The following is a 21,292-nucleotide window of genomic DNA, read 5'->3' as shown; positions in this document are numbered from 1 at the left end:
CTTGCAATTGGTTGAAAATTGTTTCCATGTGATTTTTTTTTTCCCTAGCTGAGTTGAGCTGGTAAAATTTTCACTTTCTTAGTGAGAGTCAAATTTTTGTCCTTTGTTTAAAGTTTTATTTAAATAATTAAGCAAAAGGGTCTGTTACACGTAGATTCTGTAATTTTACATCTTCAAAGTAATAAGCACTGTTGGATGATTTTGAGTAGCAGACGACACAGGTAGAGGTGAAGTTTATTTTTTCTAAAACAATTTGAAACTAGTCTCCATTGATGCTCGAATGCAGGCCTTAAGGAGCTTGCATTACAGCCAATAGCATCTTAGTTGTTTTTAGTTTCTGCAGAACATTGATTGGTATGACTGGGGCAGGTCTGTCTACAACTGTTGAAGGTGTGTTGGTCCCTTTTATCTTTCTCTGGTATTAAATTCACACTTGTTTTACATTATGTTTCGATATCTTAGGAGAGCTAAAGATGACTGTGAGGTTAGGCCAGAGGGTGAGACAACTCATGTATGAAGATGGGACCATTGGGAGAAACAAACCCTCGGTAGAAATTACAGCAGTGGAAGGCCAGTCTTCAAGAGAATCACCTCTCCACAAAGCAGCCTGCCTGGGAGGAGGAAGCCTCTGAACAACAGAACCCCTGCAGGGATACCACCAGTGAGAAAGCTGTACAGGGTTTCATTCTGAGTACAGAACATTTGGGGATGAGAAACCGCACTGGAAGATCCCTCTACAGTTTTCAGCTTAATTTTGCCAAGAAGTCATTAGGAGTGAAAACGAAAGTCTCTCCACCGAGGAGCAGTTTTGAATCTGTCCACTATAGAGATAAATGTCCATTTGAGCTCAGATGACTTATCTCGACTCTGCATCTCGGCTGTTGGACTTCTTGAGCCTTCAGTGCATGGCTTGAGCTAGTCCCTCCATTCATGACCCTGCTCGTGGGTCTGTTGACTGCTCTGTTAGGACAGTCTTCATTCCAGCAACTGCTTTTACTGCCTGCTTTGGTATAGACCCAACAGATGACCACAGTGCCTCGGGCTTTCCCACCAGGACCAATCACAACCGGAAAGGAGCAGGTAAGTGCTTTAGGTGGCGGTCTTTGGTTTTTGGTGGAAGGAAGTTTTGGTACTTGGTTTTAATGAGCAAAGAAATATCCAGAATTAATGATAGGCTTTTGAAGGATAATGGGATTGTAGTTACAATGTAAACTTTTGGGAGAAAATGTAGGAAGTTTCTGAGAAATAATAAAAGGCAGGGCAAGTCTTGTATGTCATGTGAAATGTCTTCGTGTACATTATAGAGGAAGACACGTAAGATGTCAGGAAATCTGTTAGGTTCTTTTATTTGTTGATCTATTAGTTTTTAAGTTAGCACACATAGAAATGTTTCGTTATATTTTTAATCATGTGCACCATTACATTGCAATGCTCTTACCTGTCCCCTCCCCCACTGTCTCCCTCCATTACCTCTGCTCGCCATTGTCTGTTTATGTACCTTCTCCCAAATTGTCCACCTTTTTTTATTTTTATTTTTTGCACTTAATATTCTATTTCTTTTTGAAGCACATTAATATACTATATTTATTTAATAGCATATCTTTATCCCTGTGTTTTATGTTAATTTTCTTTGAAATAATGACTTAAACTACATACTTTACACATATACATATTTACATAAATGTACACATATATATGATATGGCAAGCTAAACTACATTGACTATTAAATTCCCAATAATCACTAAAGCAACAAAGCAGAACTTCATTGTTTATACATGAAACAGGCTTAGAAAGGGACTCAGTCATGCTGTCTCCAGCACCACAAAGATGCTTCTAGAGGACCGGGATATAATAGCCTCTATCATATCCAATAGGTAACCTGTTAACACAGTTGTCCTGATTTTCTTCATGACAGTCTGCTGGGGAGAGAAGGAACTCAGCAGCACATGCCACTCCTGACCATGTCCTCTGGAACAATCTCTGGAACATGGCCTCACCTGACTGAAAGGAAGGCTGAGAAATACTACTCAGTTGTGTGCCTAGGAAGAAGAAAGTGTAGTAGCCCCGACCACCAGCACTTTACTTAGTACTGTATTCTTCTCCTATGTTTTCTTCTTAGCATGAGTCGCTATGACTTCCAAACATCCTTTACTTTGACATCTTTTGTATTTTTCCTCCTTTTTTGTCGTAGCTGTTTATTTTTGATGAAGAAATTCAACCTGGGAGACAATAGGAAGCCAGTCTTGAGGTAGTTCTTTGGTGTAATTGAATCTTTATTTACTTATTTATTCATTTATTTCTTTTTAAATTTTTAACAGAGTTTATCTATTACACCAACAAACAAACAAACAAACAAACAAACAAACAAAAACATGCAGTCAGGAAGTTAGTTGTTATCATGCACAATCCTTCTTGTACTCTTGGCAGAGATATAGAAAATAATTTGCAGAGCAATTTAATTTGGGATGAAATTAAGAGTGACATGGTGTATGGATTAGCAATTCTCACTTTGAGTCATCTTGCCTATTAAAAATATTACACAGGGACCAGGTGAATAACTCAGTGCTCATTAGCCTTTGTGTTCACCTTTTTAAATGCAGTACGTTCTGTTCTTCCTTTCTTTAAAGATCTCTTTCTCTATTGTCATGCTCTCTGTCTTAGGACATAGACAGACATTTAAGCTATGGGACTGCAAGATAATTTAGGATTTGTTAGTTTCAAATTAATTTATAAATTCAAATTCAAATAAATTTCAAAACTGCTTAAATTAGTTTCAAACTTAAATCAAATATCCTTAGATTTGAAAAAGACCAAAATTTAAACACTAAATTCATGTTGTATTTGTTGATTTTAATATCATATAATACATAGTTTCACACAAAAGTAGGCAAATATTATATACTTTATTAAAATGCTCATTTTGTCAACAAACATATTGTTATTGAAGTTGTAATGTTTTTAAGTTGACATTAAAATCTTATTGAAGGCAATAACTATGATAGATTCAAACAAATTAAAAAATAGCTTATTCTCTCCAAAAAATATCAGATTTGCAGAAAAATCTCCAAACTGTTTAGATTTAGCATGTGAATGACTTCTCACTCAGACACAAATAATTCTACTCAGAGCCTCAGCCAGAAGCTGGAGCTGCTAATGCCTGGGTCTCATAATGTTAGTACAGAGGCCTCGAGAGATTATTGTCACTTTAAACAGTGAGATGTTTCTTAAATACATATTGATTCAGTGACAATTTTAAATATCCTAATTATCTATGGCGACAGAATAAAAGTTAAGTGCTAAAACTACATCTTATGACTTAATTTTAAAAATCATGATTTTTTTTAAATCATAACGTTGTCTGAAGCAAACTAGCTCACTGAATGTCCAAATAAGCATTTCCTTCAGCCAGCACAGCCTTCCTCCTTCTGCAGTGGAAGCTCCTGAATCTGCAGTGGCCCGTGGCCCATTCTCAGTCTCTAAATACAGAACTGCATGTATTTGCCGGATGGCTGGCAGCCACCTCAGTTGCTCACTTCACGATCTGCCCCTCAGACTCTCCTACTTGATAAACTTGAATAACAACCAAGCAAACCATCCTCCAATAGCACCAAAATCTAACACACCAGTGCATGAAAGGATCCTGATTTAAGCAGAAATAGATAGGTCCAAGGGACCCACGTGTGCTGAGGAGCTTCTTGCTCAAAAACCACTCCCAGAAAATAATCTCAAATGTCACCTGACACACCTTGTATGATAATGACATGATTTGTGTGGGTTTTCTCTACATTACTATAAATCCATTTGCCTGAAAATCGAGGGGTTGTATTTATAAATCTGATCTGATGGGCACTGGGTTTCTACTGATGCCAACTTCACTTAAATTTTATTATTTTGTGTAACATAAATATGTTACCTTTAAATTCTATTTATGGGCTGGGAAGAAGCTCACTGTAAGCAGGAAGGCCTGAGCCTGGATCCTCAGGGTCTGTGTAAAAGCTAGATGTGGAGGCATTTGTCTGTCATCCCAGCTCTGTGAGGTGGGAGAAGGGTTTGGAAAGGCAGATCCCAGATGATCTGAGAAAATCTGTCTCAAAAATTAAAGTGGAGAGTCATTGAGGAAGACAACCTGAGGTTAACTGACCTCCACACAGGTATACATGCACACACATGTGAGCACACATGTACAACACTCACAATTCATTTCAATTACTGAGGGCGTTTTGGGCTCTTGAGTTTTACATACTACATAGATATTTCTCTCTCATGCCACTCCTTGTCCTGATATGTGTACATGAACATATCTGGCTGTTGAATGCCTAGGGGCACAGCTCTGAACTTTACAACCAAACTCAACTTCCTTCCTTACTTTCATGCACTCTTGTCTCTAGTTTATTTGAATTACTGAGTAGAATCTACAATAGTACTTCTTTTGTATGATCTCAAGGTTTTGAGAGCCACCAAGGATTGAAAAGTTTAATATTTGTACATGATTGCCTAGTTTTAATATGTCAATCATAATTTTGTAAAACTTTCGATTTAGCAGTTTATGATCTGATTTCCTCATGACAAACCATGGGTGTGATGAATGGAACCACCGTGTCAAATGGCTCAAGTGTGGACCAAGACCACTGTGATGCCTACTGCAGAACAATTCTGGCAACAGCCTATAGTGTGGTTTTATTTGGAGGCAGCCTTGGAACAGTGATGATGTCACGCATGATGTTCAAAAGGAATAGCCAATCAGCGATTGCCACGATCATCATTAACATCATTGTGCTGCACTCCCTCCTCCTGGTTACTCTGCCATTCCGCCTCAGCTACTATCTCTCAGCAGTCTGGAAGCTTGGGTCTTTTACCTGCCGAGTGGTTAGTGGTGTCATATATGGTCATATGTACTTTACCTTTGTTTTCTATGTGGCCATTGTCACACTTCGGTTACTCATCTATTTTAAGAAACTCCAAATGCAACAGTTACAGAAGTTCCATGCCGTGGTCCTAAGTATTATTATTTGGATGGTGGGAAGCTTCATCTTTTTGCCGATATTTTTTTTACAGTACGGCACAGATCCAAGTTACGTAGAACAACAGCGATGTTTTGAATTTCACAGATCTCTCAACTGTACGGATATCATCAACTTGAACTATTCTATGATTGCCATTATGATGACAACCGTTCTAGTCCTCTTTCTGATACAGCTGGCTGTCATTCTGTGTTTGATAAGAGACTATTGGCCCAATATGTGGGCCCATCAAGAGTACAGAGCCCAAATCAAGAGCTTCTTCTTCCTGATAGTCATAGTTGTCTGCTTTATACCTCACCATGCATTCAGGGTATATTTTATTCAAAATTATCCAGAAGAAAATAATTCTAAGTTAATACTTTACAATGAAATCTGTGTTGCTTTAACGGCCTTCTGCTGTCTGGATATGTTGTGTTTCATAGGTGGCATCATCCATTAGACCTTCCTATGCTTTTTTGTCACTGTTTTATAGAATATTATGGTAAAAACGTGTCAGTTGAATAGGTGAGGTGCTGTTTACATCTTAAAAAATTCCAAGCTCTCTGTTCTTGAATTTTTAGATTTCTCTTTGCCAAAACTGTTTTCTTAGAAAAACTTAATTAACCATAGCCATCCCTCTTTCCTTTGAGAATACTTACAGGCCCTAAATATATCCCAGAATATATTCTATTTTTAAGCTTTATAACAATCAAACACACAATTCCTTCCTTTTTCCATTTCATGCAGTACTCACTCAGTCAATCACATCTATTGGTTCTTCCAGTACCCTTGATGGATTTAACTCTATCAAATTTGCTCTGAATGTATTTGATTCCCCCATTCCTGTCTACCAAGATCTACAGATAAACAGGGCTCTAAAGTTGCCTTAATTTGTTCAACTTACAATTTCCTGTGATATTGGTATTGGGAGGGGATCATTAGCTTGAACAGAGTGGTCAAGAGAGTTAGAGGAAACTCTTCCAAGAGATTAGACATTGGTGTGCACACGTTCATTCTGATCAAGGCACAGGATGGACTTGGAAGGCAGAGATTACCTCCTGATGTACCTTCAATACAACAGCAGTGAAAGACATTGGGAAAGGCATCAAGAAACTGGATCTAAGTTGAGCTTGCAAAACTTTTAGGCACAAACTTTTGAGGCCATAGAGTGCTTTTTATGATTTTCCAAAATACCCTTTGGGTCAGATAATCCTATCCATGGATTTGATAGAAAAGAATGCTTAACATGTAGGATTCAGAGTATAAGTTCTTCCTTCCCTAATTCAGTGGCCTCTTTTGGAGTATAATTTTAAGATGGGGCTATTGTAGTTGGTTTTCTTTTTTTACTCTTTTGGCTCTTTTGCTCTTTGGGGAGCCAGCCATCCAGCTCCTAAATAAATCCACATGGGGGCTTATACTTTCTTATAAATGTCCAGCCTCAGTTTTGCCTCTGGGCTTTTATCTTTATTTCTTTTCTTTCCTTCTTATTCCAAGTCTGGCTGTGTGGCAAGGTGGCTGGCCTCTTCTTTTCTGGCTCCTTGATCCTCTTGCTTCTCAATCTTTTTCTCCCCAGATTTCTCCTTCTATTTATTCTCTTTGCCTGCCAGCCCTGCCTATCCTTTCTTGTGCCTTGCTATGGGCCATTCAGCTCTTTATTAGACCATCAAGTGTTTTAGACAGGCACGGTATCACAGCTTCACAGTAGAACAAATGCAACATAAAAGAATGCAACACATCTTTGCATTATTAGACAAATATTCCACAACATAAACAAATATAACACCCTTAAAATAATATTCCACAACAGGCTATTATGATTTGATGATGAAGTATACCCTGAAAAGGCTCATGTATTGAAAGCTTGGTTCCCATTTTGGTACTCTGGAATCTTTTGGAGGCAAGACCTACCTAAAGGAAGTAGGTCAAAGGTTCTTCCTCTCTTATTTTATGCTTCTTCTATTCCAATAGGTGAAGATGGCTATTTTCCATACACCAACTTCTACAATGATATCTTGCTCAAGTGCATGGTGTCAAACTATGAGCTAAAATAAATCTTCCTTTAAGTTGATTTGTTACTTAGTTACAAAATCACAAAGTGACTCATGAGAAAAAATGATTCCAGAACACAGAGTCATTGTTATTTCTATGCCTGATCATATATGATTATTGGGCCTTTGGAACTGATTGGTGGGTAGAATTTGCAAGAATGGGGGGGGTATAGTTAGGGAGTTTCTGAAATACTATTTTGGAAGAACTGAAAAATGTTGATTAGAGAGAGTCTGAAATGTTATGAGTAGTGTTTAATGACTGATTCTGTGGGAACTCACAAGACCAAAATGCTGATAAGAGATACTGACTTTTAGGAACAGGCCTATAAAGTTTCAGAGGACAGTAGGTACTCCCTGGGAATTGTACCTGATGCTGTCTGTGCTAATTGTGACAAAGCCTCCATTTGTTCATGTCCTGAAATCATGTGTCGGACTGTTTAAAGACGATGGACTAATATTAATATGTTTGGTGGATGAAAGGTCAAGGCAGTACAGCATTTAGGTGATGGCACATTTTTTATGGATGCTTTTAGCTAGGTTATAGTGAATATTGGTTTTGCAAGGCTCCAGAAGACAAGAATTATGGGAAGATGAGACCAAGATTTCAAAGGAAGCTCTGGGAGTCCGGTCAATTAAAGTCAAATCTGAGCTCCCATAGAGACCTCAGGAATTGGTGATCCCAGGAATGTTGAATGTGTGTCCAGATAAATGGGAAGCAACAAGAGAGACAAGACAAGGGAAAGTATGTGGTCAACTGCGCTGATACACTCTAGTAGGATAGGCTGAGGAGTCTGAGGCAAGAGGATCACAAGTTCAAGGCCAATCTTTAAAGGGGCTGGAAAGATGACTCTGTAGGTAAAGATGCTGCCACAAAGCTTGACCATTTGAGCTTGATCCTCAGAACCTACATGGTAGAAGGAGAGAACTGTCCCCCACTCCACACACACACACACCATAAAACTAAAAAATAAATGAGTAAAATATAACAGTGTATGTGGGTTTCTCTTTTAAGGTTATGAGCAGAGGACTGCTTAAGCCTTTGGAGATTAGATCATGCCACCATGTGGTACTTGAAATGGAATACAGAATCTAATGTTTGTTCTGCTGGGATTTAGTTTTACTTGGGACCTATCCTTCTTGCTATCACCCCATTTATTTTTGGGGGGTGGGATTATTTACTCCATGCCAATGCACGCTCAGAAGGCAATTTAAAAGAAATTCTACAGACGCTCATAGCTAAAAGTTTACTTTAGTTCTCAGAAGAGATCTTTAACTTAGGATTTAAAAAATTACATTAACTGATTAATTAATGAATTTGTGTTTGTGTGTGTACATGCATGCACTAGATGTTATTAGTCTGTTCTCTTCTCCACTGTCTGGGTTCCAGGGATCTAACTCAGGTCTCCAGGCCTCACATCAAGTTCCCTTGCTCATTGAGCCATCTTCTGAGCCTTGAACTTGAGCTTTTGAACACTGTTGGAACTGTGAATACTCTGGGACCTCTTGAAGATGGGCAGAGTATACTTTCCATTGTGATAGGGACAAAAGACTTTGAGGGGGGGCAGAAAACAATAATGTTATGGTTTAGATATGAAGTGGCCCCTTCAAAAGCTTATGTACTAGAAATCTTGGCCTCTATTTGGTGAAATTCTGGAAACTTGGGGCAGAAGGACCAAGCTGAAGGAAATAGAGCAGCACTGAGCCCTCTGGTCTGGCCTTTTTGTTTATTAAGAAGGGAAGACACATCCTCACTGTGTGTTCCTGACTCACATTTTCTTCCCAAGTGCATTGGGAAGAGACCATGGAGAATTCACTGAACCTAAGAACCAAAATAAACATTTCATCCTTTAAGTTATTGTATTGGGTATTTGCTACGGGAAGTTCTGTATGTTAAATATGTTGGTCTGAGCAGCTGCGGGACTGGCAGGTGAAAGAGATTTGTCCTGACCATGGGCCAGGCAGGACTGGAGAAAACTCCAGCTACAAATGGTGCCCAATGTGGGGCAAGAGTTTCCACCTAAAACCTGAAAGAAAGATTCTAAAATGGAGCTAAAAACAGCTTCCTAGTTCTCTTTCTCAAGTTACTGGCAGTCTAAGGGTGTGAGCTACAATGGCAGGTTGCTGGTGTGTGTGTTTGACAGGCAGTATGGCAGGAATGAGGCGTCTACAAGCAGCACATTACACTGTGTGGTGGATTTAGTCTTTGCTAGTACAAAAAAAATGAGGTTTCTGGGCTACACGCTACTTTGATAAAAACATAGACCCACTGTTTCTAAGAGTTGATGGCTCCCAGAGCTGGTGGTTAAATGTACCACCATGTTGGAAAGCTGAGGAGGGTGGAGCTAGCAGCCATGTGGGCCATTTCAGTCTTACAAATGCTGCAATTTAAAGCAAGAGGTTCACAATAAAGCAGACTCAGATGGAATAGTTTACAATGTGTGTAAAAATGTATATAGGCTTAAAAGAGAGAAAAAATATATGCAGTTAGATAAACAAATAGTTTTTAAAAAATAAAGTCTTTAAAGAGAGAGTAAAGGTAGTATAAAAAATAAGCCATATAAAGATGGATATTACACAGAGAATCTGGATTGTGTTGTCTTTGGGAGTCTTAACTACAAAAAAACCATTTCATTGTAAAAGCTGTTGAGTTAAAACAATATGTGTATTTTAAAGATACCTTGACTTCAAAATTTGGATGTTTGGATATGTTGCTTTGAAAAGGAGGCTCTGCTTTTGTTTCCACAGGAAGCTAGAGGCTATGGATTTGTTCCAGATTAAGATACATCAGGTTTGACCAGCCAAGACCCCCTGAAAAGTCTCCGATGACACCAAGGCCCAAATGATCCAACATCCAGAACTGTTTCAAGACAACTGGCTCAGATGATACACCCTCATGGACTACTCCATAATCCTAAAATTTTCTTTGTGTCCCCATAAGATACAGCACCCACCTCCAACAGGAAGTAGTAAGAGAAGCTACACCCAAATTCCCAAATATACCAAGCTGGCTTTGGAGATGGAATTGGCTCATTCTTTCTCTAAACCCAGACATATTGCTAAAAGAAAAGGTTAATAGATTCTTGTGTCCCAAATCAGAAGAGCCCTCTGGTATGGGACAGAGAAAAAACAATATTTTTATTTAAACCAGGTTAAATATAAATACAATCTCTTCATAAAAAAGAAAAGGGGATATGATATAGATATGATAGGATGAAAGGGTAGATTATTGAATCTACTTTTAAAGAGCAACTTGTTTAAAATGTTTTACATTTCTATGGATTTTAGTTTATTGATTCAAGTTTAAACTTAATTTTGTTATACTGTATATATATATATATATATATATATATATATATACATATACATATTTCTACTCTTGTTTGAGGTACTATGTTTATGTAACTCATTTAGATTGTAATGGATAATTAAGAAATACACATTAATAATTAGTCTTCTATGATAGTCAAACTTATAGTCATGTTGTTTTCTAGGTATACATAGATATATTTCAGATAGATAGATAATCTTCAAACACTTCAATGACCTACAGAATATGGCATCTCAAATGTTTTAAAAATTTAGACTTTCTGGACAGTGAGACATGTCTGCTCCTGGCAGCACCAGATTTACTTCAGAGAGGAGGATGGGTATTGAAGACACTCTATATAGAGTTTATCTTCTTCTTGGAAAAAATAGCCATTTTGGCAAACAACTGTTCTTGCCTGGACTGCTTGATCGACTGGACATGCAGGACCCATAGGAAGGTGACCACTGAACTTTGCTTGACAAAATGATCCTTCAGGTTCCTGCTTCACAAAGGAAACTGCCAGACGTTCTACAGGACACAGAGAAGTTACTGAGAGACTTTAGACCTCCAGGCTAAAGACAGATGTCCCAACTTTACAGAGGAACTTTGGATGACTGTGCAGGCTTCCAGCTGTTTCTGTCAACTCTCTCAATACTCCCAAACGTTGCTTGTGTCCTTCTCCCATTTCTCAGGTAATATTATATCCTTCTGAGGTCTTTGATGTGGTTGAAGACTAGATAGTTATAATTTTCTTTAGTTATGATAAAAGATAAGTTAGATATGTAATCTTAGACTCACAAATATAAGATAGATAGGATATCTTCTTTAATTTTGCCAAATACAAATAGACTAGTTATTATAAATAGACTAGATAGCATAACTGTAATTCTTGCTTGATAATTGTTTTGTTATCTGTAATTTTATTATGTGAAAGTTAAAACCTTCCTTTTTGAAAAAAAGAAAAGGGCAAATGCTCTGGGATGTTCTGTATGTTAAATATGTTACACTGATTAGTTAATAAATAAAGCACTGATTGGCCAGTAGCCAGGCAGGAAGTATGGGTGAGACAAGGAGAGAGGAGAATGCTGGGAAGTGGAAGGCTGAGCCAGAGAGACACTGCCAGCTGCTGCCACGTCAAGTGAGATGTAAGATACTGGTAAGCCACGAGTCACATGGCAACTTATAGATTAATAGAAATGGCTTGATTTAAGGTATAAGAACATTTTGCAAGAAGCCTGCCATGGACATTCAGTTTATAAGCAAAATAAGTCTCTGTGTGTTTAATTGCTTGGGTCTGAGCAGCAGAGGGACTGGCAGGTGAGAGAGATTTTTCCTGACTGTGGGCCAGGCAGGACTGGAGAAAACTCCAGCTATAGGTATTGGTCACAATGATGCAAAAATAATATTAACACAAGAGCCAAAATTTCACATATTTTTTTTATTTATGTAGAAATATACATTAGGGACTTGAAATCTTATTGGTCAATGTTTATGTCATGCTTTACTACTAAATCCATCATTAAATCAAGATATAAGTAAATGCTTATTTTTGTCCATAAAACTTGTTTTATTAACACTATAATTATTAATTACACTTTGAAGTACGATAGTCCAAATGTTTTATAATTTTGTTACAAAACAAGATCAGCATACTTAAATTACATTTTCTTACTCCTTTTAAGATTGATAGTCTTAACAACTAGTGTTTTCACAATGGTTGCAAGCGATTTAGTTGGTATTCAGCTGACTAGTATGTGAATTTCCATGACTGGTTTTAATATGATAGACTCTCAGAGGGATGCCAAATGACTACTACCCACAAATAGTCATGTCACTGCATAAGCCCTTCCACCTCCTCTGCTGACTTGTAACAGAGTAGACATTGTAGAGGGATGCCACTTCCCATGACAGCCCACAAAGAGGCTGTGACTTCTATCTTTCTCACTGGGATTATTTGTTCAGGAGAAAGCCGTGGAATGCTGTAGGCTTTGGAAAAGCCCATATGGCAAAGAACTAAGACTTCTTAGCAACCCTGTGAGTGAGCCTGATTGTGAATTCTTTCCCATTAAACCATGAAATAACTGCCTACTGGGCTGGCACATTCACTGTTGTATCATGAGAGACCCTGAGGCAGAACAACTCAGTTAAGCCACTTCTAGATTCTTGTATGGAAGTAGAAATGGCTCCTTTGACCATTATGTCTTGGGTGATATACAATGTTTTATAGCATATTAACCATATGTATTACTACATACATACATATATATGTAAAACTTCTACATAAGGCACCATATCTGAGTTTTATAAGTCACTTGCTAGTCTCTGTTCCAGTTTCTGTTAATAACAAACACATCACTGCCTGTTCTCCAAGATAACAAGAACTGTGTCTTTTACTGCATCAGAAGCTTGAGTAGTAGGGGTATAAATATAGGATAGTCCATGGAAACATCTTGATGCTTTAGGGTAGATTGCAAGGGGGACAACTGGGGATTGGATAAAAACTGTAAGTCATGCTAAGTATAGACCATTAGTTCTTTATGTATGGGCTCCTGAATCACTATCAGTTAACAGTATCTGGGGCTTGTGTCTTAGTCTGTTCTGTGTTGCTACAGCAGGATAGCACAGACTGGAAACCTTACCAAATAAACAAATAGAATTATGAGAAACAAGGAAGTATTCTATTTTTGAATAATTTATTATGCAGCAACAGATAATTACCACATATATAATTTAAAAATTTGATGCCATATATCTAATTGAGTTGTTGGCTAACTGGGGCCCCACAGGAATCCCTAAATAACCCAGGCTATTGCAAAGACTGAAGTTTGTTCTCTACAAATTGACAGCAAGGCCCCCATTGTTGACGGTACCTACACAATTTAAAAATGAAGGCGTCAAGTAGGCGCCTACATACAGCCTTCACCTCTATATTCCAGCATCTTTGGTACAGGAGCATACCCGGCATGCTCTCAAAAGAAAAACATAAAACCAACCCAGCCACAAACCTTTTTAAGTACAATTGTGTAAGACCTTCAAGACAATTCTAGGACAATGGTAGCACAAAGCTTGTGGGACTAACAAACCAATAACTGATTAGACTTAAGGCCTACTTTACCAGATGGAACACATACTTGACACTTCTTGGATGACTATGAATCTGAGACTAGATAGTCCAAGGACCTAGGGTAAAACCAAATACTACTGTATTGGTGAAATTATTAAGGCCACTCCACATAGTTAAAAGGGAGGTTTATTTTGTGGAGTAACTTACAAGTGAAGGGATAGTTTACAGGGTCTGGGAAAGGTCTAGCTCAGTCCCACAGTGTTCTCTGCAGAACTCTACTCAGTCTACCTCCAGCGTCCAGGGTCCAGGAACCGAGAGAGGTGGCCCATCCAAATCTTGCATCTTCAGGGTCCCCTCTCAGCCCTGCCTTGTAGGTGTGACAGTTACCGAAGCCTCAATGAGGGTTGGAACTTCCAGATCAAAGCTAGAATGGCTACCCACTACACTACTGGTCTAAAAAATGTGATGAAATGGCTTCTAACAATATTCTGCTATACTCATAGACCGATGATTATTCGGCTTTCAGCATAGAAGCTTCTTCCTACAGCAGAGAGCCACAGTAAGATATTATGTAGAGCGGGAGACCTTAAACACTCAGTCCTAAACAGGGTGTCTCAATCAAATCTCTCCTCTTAGAGGTCAAGGAGCCCCATGGAAGAGGAGGCAGGAAGAGTATAAGAGCCAGAGGTAAGAGAGGACATGTAGAAAACAAGGCCTTCTAAATCAACATAAGCAAAAGCTCTCATGAACTCAGAGACTGAGATATAGGGCCTGCATGAGTATGCACTAAGTTCTCTGTGCATATGTTACAACTTCCAGTTTAGTGTTTTTATGGGTTTCCTAAATGTGCAAACATGTTGGTCTCTGATTCCTGTGCTTTCTCTTGGGCTCTTTTCCTTCTGTTAGTTTGCCTTACGCAACCAAGATGTGATAATTTTTGTTTTAATTATTGTTTATCCTGTTATATTTAAAAAATAAATAAATGAATGAAAACCTACCCACTAGGCTCAAGTTAACAACTTAAATATCACTTATGCCTACTGGGAGAGGAAAAATCAGTCTTCTCCAATAGAGTGACACTGGGTATATCAACCACTCCAGGACAGGCCTCATGTTCAGGAGTAGTTGAGTACCATATAAGTGGACTCTAGAGGGAGTTGTGTGTGTGTGTGTGTGTGTGTGTGTGTGTGTGTGTGTGTGTGTGTTTATTTGGTTACAGTGTTTAGGGGTTTTTTGTTTTTGTTTTTGATATGGTTTCATTTTTTCCCTTGGTTTTGGGAGGTTTGTTGTTAATATTGTGTTTTTGTTTGATTTTTGGGAAAGAACTTAAAGTTGGGTGGCTAAGGAGGGGAAGAGGATATGGAAGAACTTGGGAGAGGGAAAGAACATGATCAGAATATATTTGAATTTGAAAGTTGTTTTAAATAATGAAAATATAATAGTAATAATAATACCAAAAATTAGAAAGATAAAAATTTTATTAATTCCCTTAATTAAAATATTTTCACTTGAAGATATAACCAATATAATATTATCCATGAGGTATTTTACAATCTTTTATTCATTTATGCTAAAGTCTTCAAAGACTGTGTGTTTAATGAATACAGAGTATCCTAACTTAGCTGTTTTTCAGTATCAAAGACAGCTCATGCTAAATGGACAGAACACTGGTACAATCATCCAGAGAGCATTCAGAAGTGAGCTCACAAAACTTTCTCTACAGAAAGTTTGCAGCCATATTTTTTGTTGCTTATTCCCCTTCCCCCACCCCATGCAAAATAGAACCTACATCAGATAGTTAAGATAAAACTCACATGGTTATACACAACACAAATAGCAATGCCCAGCATGTCCTAAAGGCTCTATAAACATAGTGTGATAACTTTTGTTCTTTGTGTCCTACTTGGTTTCTATTGCTATGATAGAACACCAATGAAAACAACCAGGAGAAGAAAGGGTTTATTTGGATCACACTGACACATCAGAGTCCGTCACTGAAGGAAGTCAGTGCAGGGATGTCCACACCGGGTGTTCTCATGCATGGGTTTGCGGCCTGCTCCACAATAAGGATTTCATACCTGGTACTGTACTGGGAACTTGTCAGAAGCCAATGACTGGGAAGATCGTGGGCTCTAGAGCAATCTAGTATTGTTCTGCTAAATGATCATTCTGTCAAATAGCTTTCTAATTCTTTGTTTATATTCGATTTTGAAGAAGCTTCTTTTTGCAGTAGGTAGTGGTTAGTGAAGAGAGTCATAATTTGTCAAAGTGTCACATGTAAGTCGCTGTGAGTGCTAAGCTGTGGATTGGGACATCTTTATCAACCTCCCTCTATCCAAGGCTCAAGGAACATCTCAAAAGAGGGGGAAGAAAGGATGTAAGAGCTATGGCTATGAAGGGAAGCTACAAAATATTGACTTATTCTGGTCATGATACAACTATTATACACATCACCTTATAGCAATTGTAGTTACCTGAACAAAATTTGCACACAATCAAGGTAGTCGGAATTCCAATATGAATGGGATGTGGGATTTCAAGGCTTGACTGGGGGGATGTTGGCAGGTGATGGCTGCTAGGAGAGGAAGAGTCACTCTCCTTTATAGATGTGGCTGCTCTTAGTTTGCTCACATTCTATTGCATGACCCCATACCTATGCACATATGGGCATCACCAATTGGACACATTGTGTTATTATTTACAGCAACAACAAAAAAGGGGGGCTTGAAGTTGGGATGCAGTTGGGTGAGGGGCACTAGAGGAAGCTGGAGGGAAGTAGTGGTATATGGATAACATCAGTATGAAGTTTTAAAAGAATAAAAGATTAATGTGCCTCGATACAGAGGTAATTGTTTGGCCATATTGATTGCCATTCTACTAAAAATAGATACAAAATGGAAGCAGCCTAGACATCAGTCAGCTGATATTCAGATAATGAAATGTAGTATATATACGGTAGAATTTTATTCAACTGTAAAGAAAAATGAAATCATGAAATGGATTAGAAAATATAATACTGAGTGAGGTAGCCCAAACCTGGGTAGACAGCTGTCACATTCTCTCTCTTATTTGTGGATCCTAACTCTGGACCTTGAGATCTGAATGTGTAACTTGGAGTAAACACAGAAGTGAGTAAGGGACCATGGGGTAAGATGAGGGGAGAAGGGCCTCTAGAGAGGGCACAGGAGGGCACAGGTGCTGTGAAGAGGGAGGATAACAGAAAAAGGAGGAGAGGCGAATAACACTGAGAAGGGTTGAAAAAGCCATTGGGCAACCTTTGATAAACTTACTTGAAAATACATACGTTAAGGCTGAAGAGATGGCTCAGCAGTTAAAAGCACTGGGTGCTTTATCAGAGGACCTAGGTTCAACTCTCAGCACTCTCATGGTGACTTAATTATCTATAACTTCAGTAATAGGATATCTGAAGCCTTCTTATCTCCACAGGCACCAGCCACACAGCAATACAGGGACATACATGCAGGCAAATCATCCACACACATAAAAATTTAAAAAATTCATGGTGTGTGTGTGTGTGTGTGTGTGTGTGTGTGTGTGTGTGTGTGTGTGATTTAAATGTTGTTTTCCCACATGGGGTGATAATGTTCACTCCAGTATTTACAGACTGTCTTAAAAAAATCTCTAGTGCCCAGGCAAAGTACTCTTTTCTTAAGAGTGGTTGGAGAGGGTCCAAGTGACTCCAAACAATACAGACAGTTACTGTTATCCCAGTTGCTTCCCAGAGTTGAAGGTAAGACCCTGTTGTTGAAGACAGCAAACAGTCTGGTCACAGGACTTAGAGGAATCAAAGTGGTACTAACCTTAAGCCTCCTCTCTGGGGACTATCTCTTGCAGTATTGGAAGGTGTTAGGCAAGCTGCAAAGGGGAAAATGTAATAAACAGTCATAACTAGCTGTGAAACCTCTGAACCATGACAAGGACTAGCTGGTACATTATAAATATCTGTAGACCCATAGCCAACTATAGCTTTCACCTCTCATCAAAGAAGCTTCTTTTTGTAACAGATGGGAACCACTGCCAAGATCCACAACTGGACAAAATGCAGAGAATAAGTGAACATGGGGTTCAAAGTCCCAACTGGTACATCTATAACACAGCCCTTACACTTATGGCTCAGGGGACATGGGGGATGGAAAGGTTGTAAAAGCCAGGAAGACTTCTGGGAGCTAGTGTCTTCTAGACAAGACAAGGATGCTGTGTCCAGAGAATTTCAACAATAGGTTTGCTTGTGCATGACATATGTCATGACTGTACCAGTTACAACATGCCAATTCTGACAGGGGAAGTGGGTTTCCCATGGTCCTTAGATGAAGAGCTACAGTCAGTCCAAGTCTGCCTAGGGAGGGAGAATCAGTTTTCTTCAGGGTTGAGACCCCAGTGAGTTTCCCAACCCTAAGTGCAAAACCCTAAACACATGTACCCATGAGCAACACTAACTGGACTCAGGTAGCTATAGATTATACACGCACACAGGCACACCCATGCACATACAAGTGTGTGTGTATTTGTAAAAATAATGATTATAAAAGAGGCCACAAATTCGAGAGGAGTTCTTGAGGGGGACACAGGAGGATGTGGAGCCAGAAGAGGGAATTACACAAAGAAAAGACATGTGAGGCAGCTATCTCAGTGACCACTAGCTTCTGATTCACAGGAGGAACCCGATGAACAGTTCCCCTTTGCAAACTCCTTGGCTGAGTTCCAAAGCAGTTCTGTTTGGCCCAGGAGTCCCATGAGCTTGTTTTTCAGGGTCGTTAGCTTTAGACCTTTATCCCATGGGCAGAATCTCAGTCAGTCTCTTGATGAATGTGTTTGAATATTTCTGATTATGAGTCTTCTAATCATAAGTGTTGTTTCTTTCCTCCATAACATCTTTTCAGCACTCTTTCTGCCTTGCCTTGCTCTAAGCAATAGGCTGGCCTCAATGCCTGTATTAGTGGCTTTTTGCTATCTGGCATCTTGTTGGATTTGACCATTGTCAGGAGGTGCCATCTAGTGGGACGAGAGAGACTGAGAATTCTTCCCTTCCTTCTCATTACAGTTCAGCAGCTGCCTGCATCCTTCCCAGAAAACTGTTCCTGCTGGCAGCCTGGCTCTCGTTAGATTCTTTTGCCACTGTGTTTTGTACTGCCTCTGCAGATCAGGTAGTGCTAATCTCTAGGTACATCATGTCCCTTAATGACTTCCCTATTCTTGCCCACATTTCTAGAAAGAACAGCATCCTCAAGTTTATCCATCTAGGTTACACTACTAATACAGCCTGCATTCTACTTCTTTTAAAGAAGTTCACTAGAATTTTATAGAGCTTAAACCTATGCCTTAAGACAGAAGGAATAGAGAAACAGGCTACACTCTCTCCATCTGTGCATGATCTTCATCTTCTCATGAAGGAAAGGCTTTTGTGATGTTACTGTATCTAAACAAATAACAGGGCAGGGAGAGGAGGCTGAGTTTTCAGTAGAAACAAACTCTTGGTGCTAGATGAAAGATAAGCATGGTCTGGTATGCCTGCCTTGAAGAGGACTCACTTATTTCTTCCCCTTCCCCATTGTACAAGACTTATAAGGCTTCAATTCCGGTGTAAACTCCAGAGCACTGAGAATCTAGCAGGGACTTCTGGTTGTTGCTAACATGTCCGCACTCCTCTTTCAAGTTCTTTTTTTTTCTAACAAATACAGGGAATGAGTAAAAAAATTTCTCTTTCTTTGCCAGAATTTTACTGTAAAAATATGCATCTATTTTATAATTCATTTAAGCTCATCTTTCGTAAATAGCAACCTTCTTCATTTTGAGTATCAAATATCCCCACATAGCTTAGTTCATGCAGTGAGTACAATTTCCCTTTTTTTCACTATTACTTTATAAGAGGTCCCTTTAAATTACAGTTAGAGAATATTCTTATAACTCACTCTGGTTTTGAAGACGGCTAATCACACATTCTGCTGAGCTGTGGAGATGGCTCAGAGGTTAAAAGCAAGCACTGCTCTTGCAGAGGACCTGAATTTGAGTCCAACTATTGACATCAGGTGGCACCTCTGGCCCCTTCCCCCACCCCCACGTAATATTTCCACACATAAATGCACACAGTGAAAATAACAACAGGAAATTTATTTTTAAAAAGACAAATTATTGCACCCACCATTTCAAATGTGCATGTACCACCTTGAAAGTGGATTTAGAATTTTGATTGCCATAAGATCTCTCCACTGAGCTCATCAAGCAGAAAGATCACATAGGTTGCTTGAAATGAGAGAAACTGCAAGAGAAAAACATGCAGGGCCTAAAGCAGAGCATGCAGTATGGCCGACACCACACTCCTGTTGCATGGAGCATGGGAGCACACTCCTGTTGCATGGAGCACGGGAGCAGCATGTGGTATGGCCAACACCACACTATTGTTGCATGGAGCACGGGAGCAGCATGCAGTACAGCCAACACTACACTCCTGTTGCATGGAGCACAGGAGTACACTCCTGTTGCATGGAACATGGGAGCATACAAAAGGATGATTTGTTGCTATGCCGAGGGAGTAGCAAGGCAGGGCAAAGACATTACAAAGGAAGACACTTGTGTCCTTACTTTAAATGGCCAGACTATTGAAGCAATGGTCCCCAAGACACTGAAATTTACCCAGGAACATCAGGCTGAGGGAAGGAAGAAATTGAAGTCTGTTCCAGCCAGAAGAAGAACCTGTCTCTCTGAAAGATATCTCACACAGTTCTGACAACTCCTCGACCATCTTGCAGGAGACGCTGGAGCTCAGACAATAATAAGTCAGTGGCGAGCAGGACCACACTGTGAACAGGACTGCTTGGTTGTAAATACTTCTTGTCCTCTATTCAAACCTCAGCCTTATATCAGGACTCTGACAGTAAACATGGAGTCACCCAATCTCTATTTGCTCCTCCTCATGTGGCTGCATTGAATAAATTTCCCTTTTCTGTTTTCCTCTAATTGGCCTACTGAGGATGTAAGCCAGACTGGCTTGTAGGGCTGTCAAGGCTCAGGTTCTGACCTTAACAAGTCTGGTAACAGTAGTGGAAAATTTTCTATTTATATACAAAAAATAAGCTAATTGCATAGTACTGATGCTATATATGTGGGCTATCGCTAGCATGAAGACCTAAATATGAATTAATATACTTAGTGTAATTGCTTGATAATTTTCAAAGGAGGATATATGGTAGGATACTATGAAACCCTTCATTCTAGAAGACTTCTAGCAATGACATTATTCTCTATGAAAACGTTTTTCTCTTAAGGGAACAAATGATCTTAGCTTAGGAAAGTATTTTGATTAAAGGTTGTGATAAAGAAGGCAGCTGGCTTCCTCAGTTAGTCTAGATGAAGTTGTAAGTAGCAGATATTTGAATGTTGCCTCTGAAAATTTCAGAAGGGATTTAGGGACAGGAAAGCAAAGCTAGTGACCACCTCTACTCAGTGGAGAGGCACCTGCAGTGCTGTTAATGATAGGCCTGTGAGAAGGACAGTTACAACATGTGATCCATGAGACACAGGGATATTCATTTCATGTAAATCTTTTTTTTTTTTTTTTTTTGGTTTTTTTGAGACAGGGTGTCTCTGTGTAGCTTTGTGCCTTTCCTAGAACTCGCTTGGTAGACCAGGCTGGCCTTGAACTCACAGAGATCTGCCTGCCTCTGCCTCCCAAGTGCTGGGATTAAAGGCGTGTGCCACCACTGCCTGGCATAAATCTTATTTGTTCACTTGGGAACTTGTTTGGGAGCAGTTTCCAGTTGACAGAAAGCTTGAGGAGAAAGTATAGTAGTTCCATCTACCTCTTACCCTCACATATTTCCACCCCTACACCACACCAGCATCCTTCCTCGAGT

The 21,292-nt window shown here is 39.2% G+C and overlaps 1 protein-coding gene across 1 annotated transcript; it reads left to right on the top strand.

Moving 5' to 3' along the window:
• The first annotated feature begins 4,574 nt into the window (after nt 1-4,574).
• Nucleotides 4,575-5,462, top strand: LOC118583782 (probable G-protein coupled receptor 141). The gene has a single exon (XM_036187444.1). The coding sequence runs from the start codon at nt 4,575-4,577 to the stop codon at nt 5,460-5,462; it is 888 nt and encodes a 295-aa protein (XP_036043337.1).
• The last annotated feature ends 15,830 nt before the right edge of the window (nt 5,463-21,292 follow it).

This window comes from Onychomys torridus, chromosome 5, assembly GCF_903995425.1.
Source record: "Onychomys torridus chromosome 5, mOncTor1.1, whole genome shotgun sequence".
Classification (NCBI taxonomy): domain Eukaryota; kingdom Metazoa; phylum Chordata; class Mammalia; order Rodentia; family Cricetidae; genus Onychomys; species Onychomys torridus.
Note: the sequence above shows the minus strand (reverse complement) of the source record. Positions and strands in the feature narration are given on the sequence as shown.